The sequence below is a fragment of the Lotus japonicus genome, chromosome 1 (genome assembly GCF_012489685.1).
Source record: "Lotus japonicus ecotype B-129 chromosome 1, LjGifu_v1.2".
In the NCBI taxonomy this organism is placed as follows: Eukaryota; Viridiplantae; Streptophyta; class Magnoliopsida; order Fabales; family Fabaceae; genus Lotus; species Lotus japonicus.
This window is the reverse complement of record NC_080041.1, coordinates 64,918,047-64,932,347: the sequence shown is the minus strand read 5'-3', so window position 1 is coordinate 64,932,347 and position 14,301 is coordinate 64,918,047. Positions and strand designations below refer to the sequence as shown.

The following is a 14,301-nucleotide window of genomic DNA, read 5'->3' as shown; positions in this document are numbered from 1 at the left end:
TAGTGAACAATAGATTGAAATGTAAATGAAATTCATTGATGGAATGTTGGCAACATCAAGTTAAATTATTCAGTACACTACACCAGACATCAAACATACCCTCCCCACAACTACTATAGCTCCTACTTCACAATGACAACCATGAGCAACACAGTCAACAAAACTAAAACAACCAAAGCCATTCCTATGTCATAGTAGTTCAGAAGCCTGATATGTTCACTCAAAATCTCATTTGTCTTCAACATAACTTCCTTGACCAGCCTCAACCCTTGAATCACCTCATACTTGTCTTCAATTCCTTGACATGCATCAGCTCGTTTCAAAAAAGTATCCTCAGGCAGCTACAATTCATCTTCCTTGTTCTTACCAAGTTCCTCAACTCTTTCAGATTGTGCTATTTCTTCTTCCACTTCATCAACCCAGCGAAAGAATTTGCAATTTAATGCATGATACTGCATAAAATGAACAAAACCATAAAATTTATACATTCACAAAAAACACAGCTCATGATTATAAGTTCATGTCAATCATTTACTTACCATAGGTAGATAACAAGCATAAAAATGTATTCATGGGTTCCATTTAGTTCTAGAAACCCTCACGACACCCTTTCACCTCATTTGCAGTAGAGGCCCCGATCAACAACAGAGTTCGAGCTACCAGATGAATTCTTGCTCCCCCTTCGTTTCTGCTCTAGCTTCCGACTTTTCATACATTCTATGTCAGTTGCGACTTGGATGAGACAAGAAATTTGGAGATTGGAAGAAGAAAAGTGGAGAGATTGAAACTTTTCTGATTTGGGGATTTTTTTCCCTCTTCTAGGGTTCTTATTCATATAGGCAGAATGAAGAAATTGATGCTTGTAAGTTTTTCCCAACGTTCCAATCCATGTAGCAAGTCCATTGGGGCAATTAACGTGCCAAATCAGCATGGACGTTAACGTTCACTAACGTAAGCCAACCGAGGGACTAACGTGATTGACATTTTGTAACTTTAGGGACTACATGCTACATTTCCATAGAATAGGGACTAAAATGTCCGACGCCTGAAACAATAGGGACGAAAGTGACCCTTCACCCATCAAATCATCTATCAAATCTTTACCTTTCTCTCATTTTTTCCTATCTTTCTCTTCCTCTGAAGAAAAGATTATCAGAAAAAGTAGGATACATGAATTTATTGGATTGAAAAATCGCTAGCTCTTGAATGAATGTCCACAAATATTTTTTAATTTTTTTTCGTATAATAATTGAACAAGGATGATCTAATCGGTTATGTCAAATAGAAAAGTCTGTAAACTTCTAGTTTACGATAGTATTTGTTTCAATTATACTAATGTATGTGAGTGTAAACCAGAAGAAAATACAAATAATTTTCCAGATGTGCATTTTCTTCAAAGATTAGTCTTGTGATACAAAGATATTCAACATTTTCTTCATTCATCGGCTCATGTATCCGTTTTGACGTATATATTTGAAACTTAATAAGTTTTTATGAGATTTAGAGGAATTATCAATGTTTAAATGTGTTCATCTAGGAAACAATATTTTGACTCTTCCCAAGCCTTCAATAATATTTGTAGTACAAGATATATTACGAACATTTGCTTTTTGCATTGCTAAAGAAGAGAAATAAAATTTATTCTTGAGTATCGTGTGCATTGATGCACAATTAGTGAGACAAATATCTTCATTATTTGTGACGGTATCAGAAACGTTCATTCTTGACCAAAGAAAAGAAAATAAATTCTATCAAGAAAATACCACTTGAGAGGTTGTAATAAAAATTAATCTTCCAATAAACCCTCAATGAACACTTAATTGCTTAAAGGAAAAAAGAATAAATGAGAATAAATTTCGTAGGAAAACAAAGCAACAAAAAATTATATCCTTTTATGAGTGCTGCTGTTTGGTCCCTCTGGCAGTGGAGAAATTTGAAGATTTTCAAAAATGAGGTGCTGGATTGGAACAATGCCTTGGATACTATCAAATGGAGGTCTTGGAAATGGCTTTCTTCCTTGGAAAAGGACTTTCACAGCTCGTTCTTTGAATGGTCCCTGGAGCCTAGAGCATGTTTGGAACAAATTGGTCATTAAATGGGTTCTCTTCACTCTCCTAACTTGTACTTTCATGAGCTTGCTCATTGAGTTCTCTTTTCTTTTTTCCCGTTCTTTTTGTATCTGTACTTTTTTAGCACTACTTGTGCTTTAATAAAGTGATTGCTTATCAAAAAAAATTATATCCTTTTATTACTCATATTTTTTTCATTATTTCTTTTAAATGTTTGTTTCACAGTAATTTATTTGCTTTTATGAGAATCAAACATTTATGTATTCTTAAAAAGGGTCAAACGTTGCAAAACTTGACTTTATGACTCTTGATATTACCGGGAAAAATTATTTGTCTTGGGTGTTAGATGCATATGGTCTTGAAGATAGCCATCAAAGAAGAAAATACTGCATCTAGCTATAAGTCAAAGTTAAGGCTATGTCCTTCATATGAAGGGTTGAAAATTGAATACCTTACAATTAAAAACCCACTTGATCTTTGGAAAAATATGAGAGAGGTTCAGCCATAAAAAACTATTATTTTGCCAAAAACTCGTAAGCGAGTACCACTCTACTCTATTTAGAATCACTTCTTAACTAAAGTTGTGTGGAGAAAAGGTATATGATGCAAATATGTTTTAAAAAAAAAAAACATTTTCCAATTTTCATGCATCTAACGTGGTCCAGAAACAATATCAAAAAAAGAGTTTCAAAAAATTCTGAGTTAGTCTCTTGTCTTCTCATGACTGAACAAAACAATGAGTTTCTTATGAAATATCATGAGTCTACTTACCATGAGTGCTCCATTCCTTGAAGTGAATGTAGCAACACATAATCATAATTTTCGTGGTCAAGGTCGTGGTTACAATTGAGGTCGTGGTCGTGGAAGTAGCCATGGAAGATTATCAATGAACAATTCTTCCTACCAAACAGTGTAATCAAATAGCGGTTATAACGGCGCTATGTCGTTATAACGTAGCGGATTTTAGGGCTGGCGCGATCGCGACGCCGCGACGTCGCGGCCGCGAAAGCCATAGCGGCTATGGACACTGAAGCGGAAATAGCGGATTTCCTGGAAACCTAAACGTTTTTTTTTGGCTGATTGGAGCATCGAATAAGGAAATTGCTTGATTGGTGCATTGAATTAGGAAATTGGTTAATTGGAGCATTGAATTAGGAAATTGTTGATTGGGGCATTAAATTAGGAAACCTGAACGTTTTTTTTTCCCCTTTATTAAGACCTATTCACTTCATTCTCCTTACGCTCTCTTCTGAATTCTCTTTCTCTCTTCCTCATTGTTGATTGGGGCATTAAATTAGGAAACCTGAACCTTTTTGTGTTTTTATTGATTTATTCTCACTGTTTTGAGTTTACAGTGACTGGTTTTGTGTTTTTATTTTCACTGTTTTGAGTTTACCATGTCTGGTTATTTGGAACTGCCTTGGATATTTTAATATTTTTGAGTTATGAATGGTTATTTCATGCATTTTCATTACATGTCTTGTTTTTATTTTGTGCAGCAGTTTTTTTTTTGAAATAATAGCTTGTGACAAGCTATTTTTTATATAAAACTTTACTTATTTTAACCGCTATGCGGTTTCCGCTATTTGCCCGCTACGCTATCCGTTATATGTCATAGCGGATTTTGGGCTCATCGCGATTTGCCGCGATCCGCGATTAATTACACTGCTACCAAAAGTAGAAGAACAGCAGAGAAAATGAAAAGAACAACGGTGAGCAAAATAGTAAACACATTGAAATCACGTGTTGTAGTTGTATACTTGTAACATCTTGTCTACCTCTATCAAGATCACATTTAAAAAAGGAAAAAACATAGAAAGAAGACAAATATTAAAAGGAACATCAAAAGAGGTAATGCATCATTGGGCATCACTCTCCTTGCAAATGGTATATAGGTTATGCATTCTTGGGTATCATCATATCATCGGGTCACAACAACATAAAAAATAATAATATTGTGATGCGTACCTGTTTGATTCTAGATAAGATAAATATCATGCTGATAACATGTTATGAACAGAAGCAGACAATACAAGTAAAGAGAGAAGAGAGAAGCAAGAGTGAAAAAAGAGATTAGAATGAGTATTTCACTAACTCTTGTTATGTCTACAAAAATGAGGGTGTATATATAGGTAAAAGGGAGAGAGGGATAATAATGGTAAATGAACAATACATTTAAGTCATACACAATTTGTCCCCTATCAATCATGGTGATGAGAATCCAATTTATAACATATATAATCTAATTACAAAAATTGCATTAAAATATAAACATTTCTTGTCAAGTATACTAGCGGAATTACCCGTGCAATGCACGGGTTACTTTACTATATAGTAATGGGTTAACTGTTATATTAGTCCCTGTCTTTGTCTCGCCGTCTGAGGTAGGTCCCTCCCCGGAAAAAAATTTGTCTGAAGTCCTCTTGTTTGAAAAGTGGTTGGAGCAGGCCCTCGCCGGAGGGCGGAGCTCCGGCGAGTGCATGTGTGGCTTGGTGACTAGGATTAATGAACCCACGTGGCATTAAAAAATAAATAAAAAATAAAAATCAAATTACAACTCAGAATTTTAAACCTAATTAACCTATTTCTAATTAACCCTAACTTAATTAACCAAAAACTAATTTCCCCCCCCCCCCAAACTTAACCCAATTCACACCAAATCAACCCTACCCCCAAATCAACCCAATCCCAATCTGAAGTAGCAGGGTTCTTCCCCTACCATCGTCTACCATCGAATTCTCCGTCATCGTTTGTGTTCTCGCCGGTTCTCTTGCTCAGGCTCGCCGCTCATTGTGCTTCTTCAAAGTAAGTTTCGTTCTTCCTCTCCTCTTCAATAATGACATGTGGTTTTGGGTTTGGGGTTTTTGGTTCGTTGTTTTGGGTTTATGGTTTTCCTGGGTTCTTCGATAATGGCATATGGTCCTATATTAGCATGCTTAGGGTTTTCGTCTACAATGGCTTAGGGTGCAGGGATGGGTATGAGGGTTGCTATATTAGCATGCTTCACTGTTGTTTTATGTGGTTGGTAAATTTGTGATTTCTCAGAATGGTTTTTACACTGGTTGTGCGACATGGTGGTTGGTTTGGAAGTAGTCCTTACTGGCATTACTTCGGTGGTGCCAAAAGTGAGTTCCATGATCTTGATGAGTCTAAATGGTCCTACTCTAAGACTGTGGAAATTGTCAAAGGTATTGGCTACAAAGAGTTTGATTTACTGTGGCTTCCTGATGAGGATGTTGACTGGCATGTTTTCAGGAATTACACAACAGATATGGATGCCAAGGAATTTGCTAAATATGCAGTTGGAAATGACCATGAAGGTGTTATATTTGTGGACAATCTATCCAAAGACCCTCCCACTCTACCTACTGCATTAAAGGAAAAGAAGAAAGATGCCAACAAGAATGTTAAGGTACAAAAACTAAGGGTGAGAAAGTCAGGTAGGTTGCAAGCAATGGTGAGACAAGGAACAAATAAGGGACCTCCTGAAGTTGTAGAGTTATCTGATGATGAGCAATTTCCTAATGAAGTTGCAATGCTACAAAATGAAACTGTTCTCCCTGAACCTGTTCTCCTTGAAGCTGTGATTCCTGAACCCGTTATCCCTAATGTTGTGGACCCTGAAGTTGCAGTTCCTGAAGTAGTAGATGGGGTTGCTGGTGAGGATAACCAGGAAGAAGAAAATGATGATTCTGATGTTTCTGAAGTTGATAGGGTCGATGATAGTGAAGAAGAAAGGGATTTAGCAAAAGGGGAGGAAGTTACAAACCCAGGATTTGCTCAGGCTGAGTCCCTATTGAATGAGCACATTACTCAAATGCTTCAACAAACTGCAGCAGATAATGATGATGGGGAAAAGAGAGATGAGACAGATTTATGTGGAGGCTATGAGAGTGAGGACCTTGAAAGTGTCCCCACTGATAGTGAGCAGGAAGGGATTCCTAGGAGAAGGTTTGAAAGATTCAATGAGGATGACATGGGCCCAGATTTCAAATTCACATTGGGTATGGAGTTTATATCACTTACACAGTTCAAGGAAGCCCTCACTGACTACTGTATGAAAAATAACAGGGAATATAAATTCAAGAAGAATGACAGTAAGAGATGCAGGGTTGTATGCTTGAGTGATGGCTGTCCATTTGTGATCTTATGTAGCAAAGTTGGAAACAAACAGACTTATAGAATCAAAACTCTTAAGGGAGAGCACACATGTGCAAGGGTTTTTGATAATAAGTCTGCCAATGTTAGATGGGTGAAGAAAAATTTGTTGAACAAAATCAGGACTGTAAACAAAATTAGCACCAATGAGATTGTTGATGATTTCAGGGTAAATCTGGGAATTGGAATTACCAGATACAGAGCTTGGAAAGGTAAGAAGTTGGCAACTGAGGAGGTTGATGGAGCTGCTGAAATGCAATATACTTTGCTTTGGAGATTCAGCAATGAGTTGAGAAGGAGGGATGCAGGTAACACATGCAAAATCAACTTTGTGACACCAAGAGCTAGCTTGCATCCTAGGTTCCTCAGATTTTATATGTGCTTAGAAGGGTGTAAGAGAGGGTTTCTGGGGGGATGTAGGCCATTTATTGGCTTGGATGGATGTCATCTGAAAACAAAACATGGAGGGATCCTTTTGTCAGCTGTAGCTCGTGATCCAAATGAGGAATACTTCCCCCTTGCCTTTGCTGTGGTTGAATCAGAGAACAAGGACAGTTGGAGGTGGTTTATGGAGCTGTTGATGGATGACATTGACCCTACAAGGTCAAGTAGATGGTGCTTTATCTCAGACCAACAAAAGGTAAATATATATATATTCTTTCACTTACAAATATTACAATGTCATGGTGATAATCTAATTGTCTGGCTTGTGTTATGTTATCATCACAGGGTTTGATGGAAGTCTTCAAAGAAGAGTTGCTCCAAGGTTGTGATCATAGGCTGTGTGTGAGACACCTGTATGCAAATTTGAAGACAAAGTTTGGTGGTGGAGTTCTTTTAAGGAACCTGATGATGGCAGCCGCAAAAGCTACATATGAAGAAGAATGGAGGGAGAAAATGCAGCTCATTAAGGAAAAGAATCTGCTTGCCTTTGAATGGTTGATGGAGAAACCAACATCTTCTTGGTGCAGGCATGCATTTAGCATTTGGCCCAAGTGTGATGTCATCATGAACAACCTCTCGGAGTCCTTCAATGCTGCAATTATTTTGGCCAGAGACAAACCTATTCTCACTATGATGGAGTGGATTAGGACCTATGTCATGGGGAGGTTTCCAAAGATGATGGAGAAGCTTAACAACTGGACAGGTCAGATTATGCCAAAGCCACTTAAAAGAATAGGATTTGAGGTGGGAAAGAGCAAGAATTGGATTCCTAGGCAAGTGGGAAATGAGAAGTTTGAAGTTCGTCATGCTCACACTTTGCAGAGGCATGTTGTAAGCTTGAGGGACAGGAAATGCAGCTGCAAATTCTGGGAGATCAATGGCTTTCCTTGCAGGCATGCAGTGTGTGGAATTAACTTCAAGGGTTATGATCCAAAGAGCTATGTTGATGATTGTTACAAAAGAGGTGCTTTCAGGGCTACTTATGAACATGAAATCACTCCACTTCCTGGCCCTGACCAGTGGATTGTGACACCAAATGACCCTGAGTGCATTCTGCCACCACTGTTTAAGAGAGGTGCAGGGAGGCCCAAAAAAATTGAGAAGGAGGGACCCATATGATGACCCTAATCCAAACAAGTTGAAGAGAGGAGGTGCTTTTGTGAGGTGTAGCAGGTGCAACCAGTATGGACACAATAAGAAAGGCTGCAAAAACCCAATTGAAGAAGAGATAGAGATAGATGCAGCAGAGCTTGATGCCCAGATGGATGCAGTACTGGAGAAATTGTTGGAGACTGAATCACAACAGGTCACTGCAGCTCCAGCTCCAGGTGATGAAACACACCAACCAACAACTGGTCAGAATAAGAAAGAGGTATTAACACTAAACTCTACTAAATTTTGTTTGTTCATAATTTTGTATTTCTTGAATGTAATGCAACTTGTGTATTGAAACAGAAAAAAGGTAATAAGAGGTGCAGTGTGTGCAAGCAATATGGTCACTATAAGACAAGTTGTAAGAAATACCCAAAGAAAACCCCCAATGAACCAATTTCTCTACCTGGGATTGTGATAAGGGAACCAACTTCTGCTACTGTCCAAGTCCCTCACAATAATGGAAAACAGGTATTTCCTAAACCCATAATCAACCAATAAGCTTTAATTTCACTTTGTGAACACAAATTATAGCAAACTTTTCCTTATGATTTTTTCAGAAAGAAAAGGTACCTGAAATTCCTAGATCTTTTGATGATGGCTGCATTAAAAGCAAATATATAGCTGCACTAATTCATGACAATGGAGGGGCGACTACTTCATGTTCTATGGTTGAAAATCCTGAACCTGGCAGCTCAGATCCAGCAGGTTCTGTAGCAGATGCAGGACATCAAATGGAAATAATAGAAGAAGAAGGTGGAGGAAATGTTCCAACACAGTGCAGTGTTGTGATGGACAACACCCTTGGAGGTTCAACTTGACTGTGATTTGGATGAGGGACAACTTTAATGGAGTGGGAATCTTTTTCTGTCAAAAGCAGCAGATGCACCACATGGCCACTAGGGTCAATTTTTTTGTAATATTTAGGGAGTGGGGATTTGTGGACCACAAAACTATAGCCACTTGCTTTTGTTAGTTATTAAAACAGGCTTTTATGTTGTTTATGTTGTTTTGTTTGCTGTGACTATATGGTCCAAACAACAAGTTCATGTTTAAGTCCTCCTTATGTATTGATGTTGCACTTCAAATTCAAGGTTAAAGTCCTTCTCTTGTTTCTGTTTAAAGTTTTGCATCTTTACTTACATGTTTGACTTCATGTTTAAGTCCTTATACTATCATTTTTCTTTCAATGTTAACTGTGTATGGTAAAGGAAGTAGGAATGAGACATAAATGAGAGACAACAACTTTTCTTTCATTTCATTAAGTTGAATTCATGCTACACAACAAGTATTTCATCCCACAAACAACCACATACATCCCCTAGAACAAACAACCAAATTCATTCCCTAACACAAACCAACCACCCTAAAACAGAATTAACTTGAAACCCTTGAAACCCTTCAACCCTTCAAACTCTTGCCATACAAAAACACCAGAACTGTGACTATCCAAGAAATCAGAGCAATCAACCGTGCAACATTCTTGTGAAATGTCTCAATTTCAACCTTCTTCTTTAACTTCTTCATCTTCTTCTTCAAATCAGGTCCAGGAAGCACAGAGTTAGATGAATTGTCAATCTCAGAAATGTCAGTATCAGCCTCTACATGCCTGGGTTGTCTTTCATCAACAGGATCATCAATCCAAAAAAAGAAATTACATGTGCCTGGTAACTGAAAGTGTAGAAAAATTGAAGGGTTATCCAAAATTGAAATCCAAATAGAACGGTTACCCAAGATTGAAATCAAAGTATACAACACTTACATGCCAATTTCTGCATCTCAAAAACCTCCTTTCTGAGTTCACTCGAGTACCAGCAGTGTAAATAATGAGAGGAAGACCACAAGGACAGTTAGCCCTTGCACCAGTAGATCGTGGCCTCTGCCTGGAACGAGAGGAGGAAGCAGTGGAACCCTTGAAACCAGAAGAACTATCCATGTAAGATCCAGAAGAAGTCGCACCAAATAGGAGAGGAAAAGGAGAAAACGACAAGACCCAGAAGAAGCCGCACCAAAGCCGACCCAGAAGAACAAGATAGAGAGGAAGGAGAACACGATAAGAGGAAGACGATGAAGAAGAACAGGAGACGGCAGAGGAAGAACACGATAAGGCTTACGATGAAGGAGAACCCTGCTACTTCAGATTGGGATTGGGTTGATTTGGGGGTAGGGTTGATTTGGTGTGAATTGGGTTAAGTTTGGGGGGGAAATTAGTTTTTGGTTAATTAAGTTAGGGTTAATTAGAAATAGGTTAATTAGGTTTAAAATTCTGAGTTGTAATTTGATTTTTATTTTTTATTTATTTTTTAATGCCACGTGGGTTCATTAATCCTAGTCACCAAGCCACACATGCACTCGCCGGAGCTCCGCCCTCCGGCGAGGGCCTGCTCCAACCACTTTTCAAACAAGAGGACTTCAGACAAATTTTTTTCCGGGGAGGGACCTACCTCAGACGGCGAGACAAAGACAGGGACTAATATAACAGTTAACCCTATAGTAATATCTAAAATTTTTATAATATTATATTTATGAAATTTTGTATAACTTTATATTATATATATATATATATAAAATGTTTGTCAGAATATATATATATATATAGAGAGTTGATTATTGAATAAATTTTATATATTAATGTTTTCTAAACAATTAAGAGATGTTAATGTCAGTTGAGAAAAATCTTTTAGATGACAATTTTACATAAGATCATATTTCATATTCATTTTGCTTTCTATTCTAGAACTCTCAAGCATATTTTTCCTTCATATGTTTGCAATTGGCCTAATCCATCACTCTTTTATTAAAATAAGACATCCTTATGTCTTCCCTTGAACTGGCCTCACTATCTGCCCATCCTCAATATATTTTGCAACATTTGACTGAGTGTCTCGTATACTCATTCCCTCAGCTCCTACCACTTGAGCTATCCTACGGGGACAAAGATAACAAAATTAATTATAGTAGGGAAAAGAGAAGAGGAGAATAACTTTAAATGATAGAATACATTATCTCATGGGTAAAGAGATTAAAAGTAGTGTACAATGCACCAAGTGAAATTGATAAAAATATAAGGATTGAGTGTTATTTTTCCATAGAAAAGGAGAAGAGGAGGAGAAAAAAGTGTGTGTGGTAGAAAATGACGTGAAAGTCTCTATCTATATAGTGAATTTGTGTTGTAAACATGTATAGAATTGAAGATTCATGATTGTTGAGATTTCTCTAGTTCCAAATTATATGTTTTGAATTGAAATTGAAATTTTGGAATTTTTGTGAAATTTGAGAGCCAACCACTATGATTCATTATGTTAAAACCTTAGAAAAGTTAGAAATCACTTTGTTTGATTGCTAATTATTAAGAAATAAATTAGTATAATTTGAATCATAGTAGTTTGTCAAAACTACAATAGCCCAGTAACTCGAGATGTCAGCCATATATATAAAAGATTCTACACCTTTCGCGAAATTAATGTCAGAAAGTTATCCAGTACTAATGTAGTGACCTACTGCATAAATATGTGCCAAAATTCTTGATTAATTAACCGGATGTAACCATTATTTCATATTGCTTGACGTTGAATTAATTGCTAATTCTAACCCCTATAGAATGATATAATAATATACGTAAAAAAAGAAGAAAAAAATATTAGAGAAAAAGAAAAAATTAAACCCAAAATAAGATCATTGGTAATGATATGGTTAAATCTAGTGATTCACACATGATAGCGTAGAATAAGAAAAAAATAAAGTAAAGTCGAAGAACATAACATAGCAACACACTTGCAGTAAATTTTGAGAGGCATGAACTGTGTCTTATCTGCATGTGGAAAAAAAAGACAAATAACAACACATTAGTAAATTAGCAAAGTGAATCTGGACATACAATAGAAATTTTCAAATAGGCATATTATACGATTGAAAAAGAAAAAAAACATTGACAATGAATATAAGAAAACAACCCTAACTGTATCATTGCATGTGGTATATGATTAGAAATAACAAACATTTGAACCAAAGATATTTTTAAAGAAGATTGATGAAACAAAATAAGATATTGAACTGCGCAGTATAAACAAAAAAGAAATTAAAATCTTAATTGTCAAGATGTAGGAATAAAAAGAACAAACCATTGATCATTGGATGTTGATGAGGCAAAAATGAGTGAGGAATATAATTTTCTTCTTCATGTTATGAGAGAAAAGAATGTTGAAAACGTGAATATGAGAAAATGAATATATTGCAAAACATAAAAAAGAGAAAACTGACAAAATAATCACATGAGAATAATCCTAATTGATTGCGAACATAACATTTATATGACAAATTTGTGGAATATTCCATTTCTTGGAGAAAAATTTCCAGAATATGCTCTTGATTTTTGGAGAGAAATAGAATAATAAGGATCGCTAATGGAAAAAACCTTGGGAATTTGTTTAGTAATGAAATGTTTAGTAATGATGTGTGTCTAAAATATAAATTATTTGTTTGATTTGTAGGTTTTAGCAAAAAAAAAAAGCAAAATTTTTAAAAAATTGATTTTTTTCATTTTTGAATTTGGAAAGGTAATTAATTATATTCATTAACTTTAGGTATTAATTAGAGTCATTAATAACTATTATAAGGGATAAAATGTTTAATATAGATTAAAATTTCGGAAAAATAAATCAAACTTAATAAAAACATGATGCTTATTTTATGATTTACCAAAAAAATCATGATGCTGGAAAAAAATATTTATTTGATTTGAAAACATTCATTTTCTCATCTTACTCATTCTACAACCAATTATTAATTAGATTTTCAACAATTATTATAATTAAGAAAGTTCAAATTTCAAATGTAAAATTAATATGATATTTCCTTCCAATATATTTTTAAAAACGTGTTAAAGACATAAATTATAGGTAGAAAATAATGATATTTTAAATTAAAAGTTTCAATATTTATTATCAACACTGCTGTTGGAGTTGCACATACAAAGGATTCCAATTTATGGTGTGTATCATATAGAGCTGGGTATGCGGTTAAACCGCCCCGCATAGGCCCGCCCCGCACCGCGTAGGCCCGCATTTAAACGGGCCTCTGATACGCTGGTCCGCCCCCGCCCCGCGGATAAGCGGGCTGGCCCGCGAGCCACCAGCCAAATTAAAAAATAATAAAAATGCACTTTAAAACTAAATTAAAATATTTTTTTTCATAAAAAACCTTATGAATGACTAAATTAAAAAATGAATGGATTTTTTTCCAAAGTTGTCAAACTTTGCTGATACATAATAATTCATAATTAGTAATAATCATAGAAATCCAAATTCCACAGCAGAAAATTTTCACCGGAGCTCCATTCCCCGCCGCAGTATCACCTTCTCCGGCAACCGCAACTGCGGTTCCTCTCTCCGCAACACAGTCTATCAAAACCCACAAACCCTACCTCGAATCACTCCTCCACCAATCCGGCGCCGTCCTTCTCAGAAACTTCCCACTCCACACCGCATCCCACTTCAACGACCTCGTCGAGGCCTTCGGGTATGAAGAGCTTCCCTAGGTCGGCGGCGCGCGGCGGCGTGGTTGATGGGCGGTGGCGCGGCGGCGTGAGGAAGAGAGGGAGCGTGTGTGGTGGCCGCGGGTGGCTGCTGTGCTGGGTGCTGGGCAATGAAATCAGATCAGATTTTAGAGAGAGAGGAATGGGGTGGCTGCTGTTTTGAGAGAGAGAGGAGAGGAGCCAAAAGTAATTTAGGGTTTGTAATGAAATCAGATCAGATTTTAGAGAGAGGAATGGGTTGGACCTTTTTTTTTTGGTGTCTTAAACCTTTTTTTTTCTGTTGGGCCAGTTCTTCATTTCAAGGTTTTTTTTTTATAATGCGGTCCAGCCCGCAAAACCGCGGTTCAACCCGCCTGAACTCGCGGGTTGAGCGGGCCAGACCGCGTAGGCCCGCATTTAAACGGGCAACCAATCAGCGGGCCACAGCCCGCGCGGACTGCGGGTTAAGCAGGCCAATTCGCCCAGCTCTAGTATCATATTTTTGAATTTGTAATAAAAAATTAATGTTAGATTTATTTTTAAAATAATTTCAAGTTATTTTTATATTTAAAATTTTAAAAAAAAAAGAAAAAGATTCGTAATAATACTTGAATTGTTACAAACTTTCATAAATATAACATTTAAAAATATACATTCAAGTGTATCATATGGAATAAGAAATTATTAATAATAAATGAAATTAAATATGGTGAGAGATGAAATATGTTGTAACAAAAAAAGTGGGATGTCTTTTTTTTTTCTTGGAGGGAAAATGAATTATTTAGGAAGGGACATGTGGCATAGGCTTCTAGAAGGAAACATTATTTTCATATATATATATATATATATATATATATATATATATATATATATATATAAAACTCCTTTTCTGTTAGTCAGGAATTTGAGTCAAAAGGTCATTATAGGAACCCCTTTCATTAAGAAGCTCTTCCCCTATAATACTGA

The 14,301-nt window shown here is 36.3% G+C and overlaps 2 protein-coding genes across 2 annotated transcripts; one reads left to right on the top strand and one right to left on the bottom strand.

The window, feature by feature from the left end:
• Positions 1–4,905: 4,905 nt before the first annotated feature.
• LOC130742629 (uncharacterized) lies at positions 4,906–8,294 on the top strand. Its single transcript, XM_057594732.1, has 3 exons — positions 4,906–5,045; positions 5,115–6,867; positions 6,957–8,294. The coding sequence occupies exons 1-3, from the start codon at positions 4,906–4,908 to the stop codon at positions 7,788–7,790; spliced, it is 2,727 nt and encodes a 908-aa protein (XP_057450715.1). The 3' UTR covers positions 7,791–8,294.
• A 930-nt stretch (positions 8,295–9,224) lies between these two features.
• Positions 9,225–9,759, bottom strand: LOC130742621 (uncharacterized protein At4g04775-like). The gene is made up of 2 exons (XM_057594725.1): positions 9,586–9,759; positions 9,225–9,494 (listed from the first exon to the last, which is right to left on the bottom strand). The coding sequence occupies exons 1-2, from the start codon at positions 9,757–9,759 to the stop codon at positions 9,225–9,227; spliced, it is 444 nt and encodes a 147-aa protein (XP_057450708.1).
• Between the last annotated feature and the right edge of the window lie 4,542 nt (positions 9,760–14,301).

Bases quoted from the DNA above. Each gene is read 5' to 3' on its own strand.
- LOC130742621 (XM_057594725.1), bottom strand. From the start codon at position 9,759: ATGGATAGTTCTTCTGGTTTCAAGGGTTCCACTGCTTCCTCCTCTCGT. The intron at 9,495-9,585 runs GTAAGTGTTGTA...CTACACTTTCAG, and splicing joins TGAGATGCAGAAATTGGCAT to TTACCAGGCACATGTAATTT.
- LOC130742629 (XM_057594732.1), top strand. From the start codon at position 4,906: ATGACATGTGGTTTTGGGTTTGGGGTTTTTGGTTCGTTGTTTTGGGTT. The intron at 5,046-5,114 runs GTATGAGGGTTG...GTGATTTCTCAG, and splicing joins GGCTTAGGGTGCAGGGATGG to AATGGTTTTTACACTGGTTG. The intron at 6,868-6,956 runs GTAAATATATAT...TTATCATCACAG, and splicing joins TTATCTCAGACCAACAAAAG to GGTTTGATGGAAGTCTTCAA.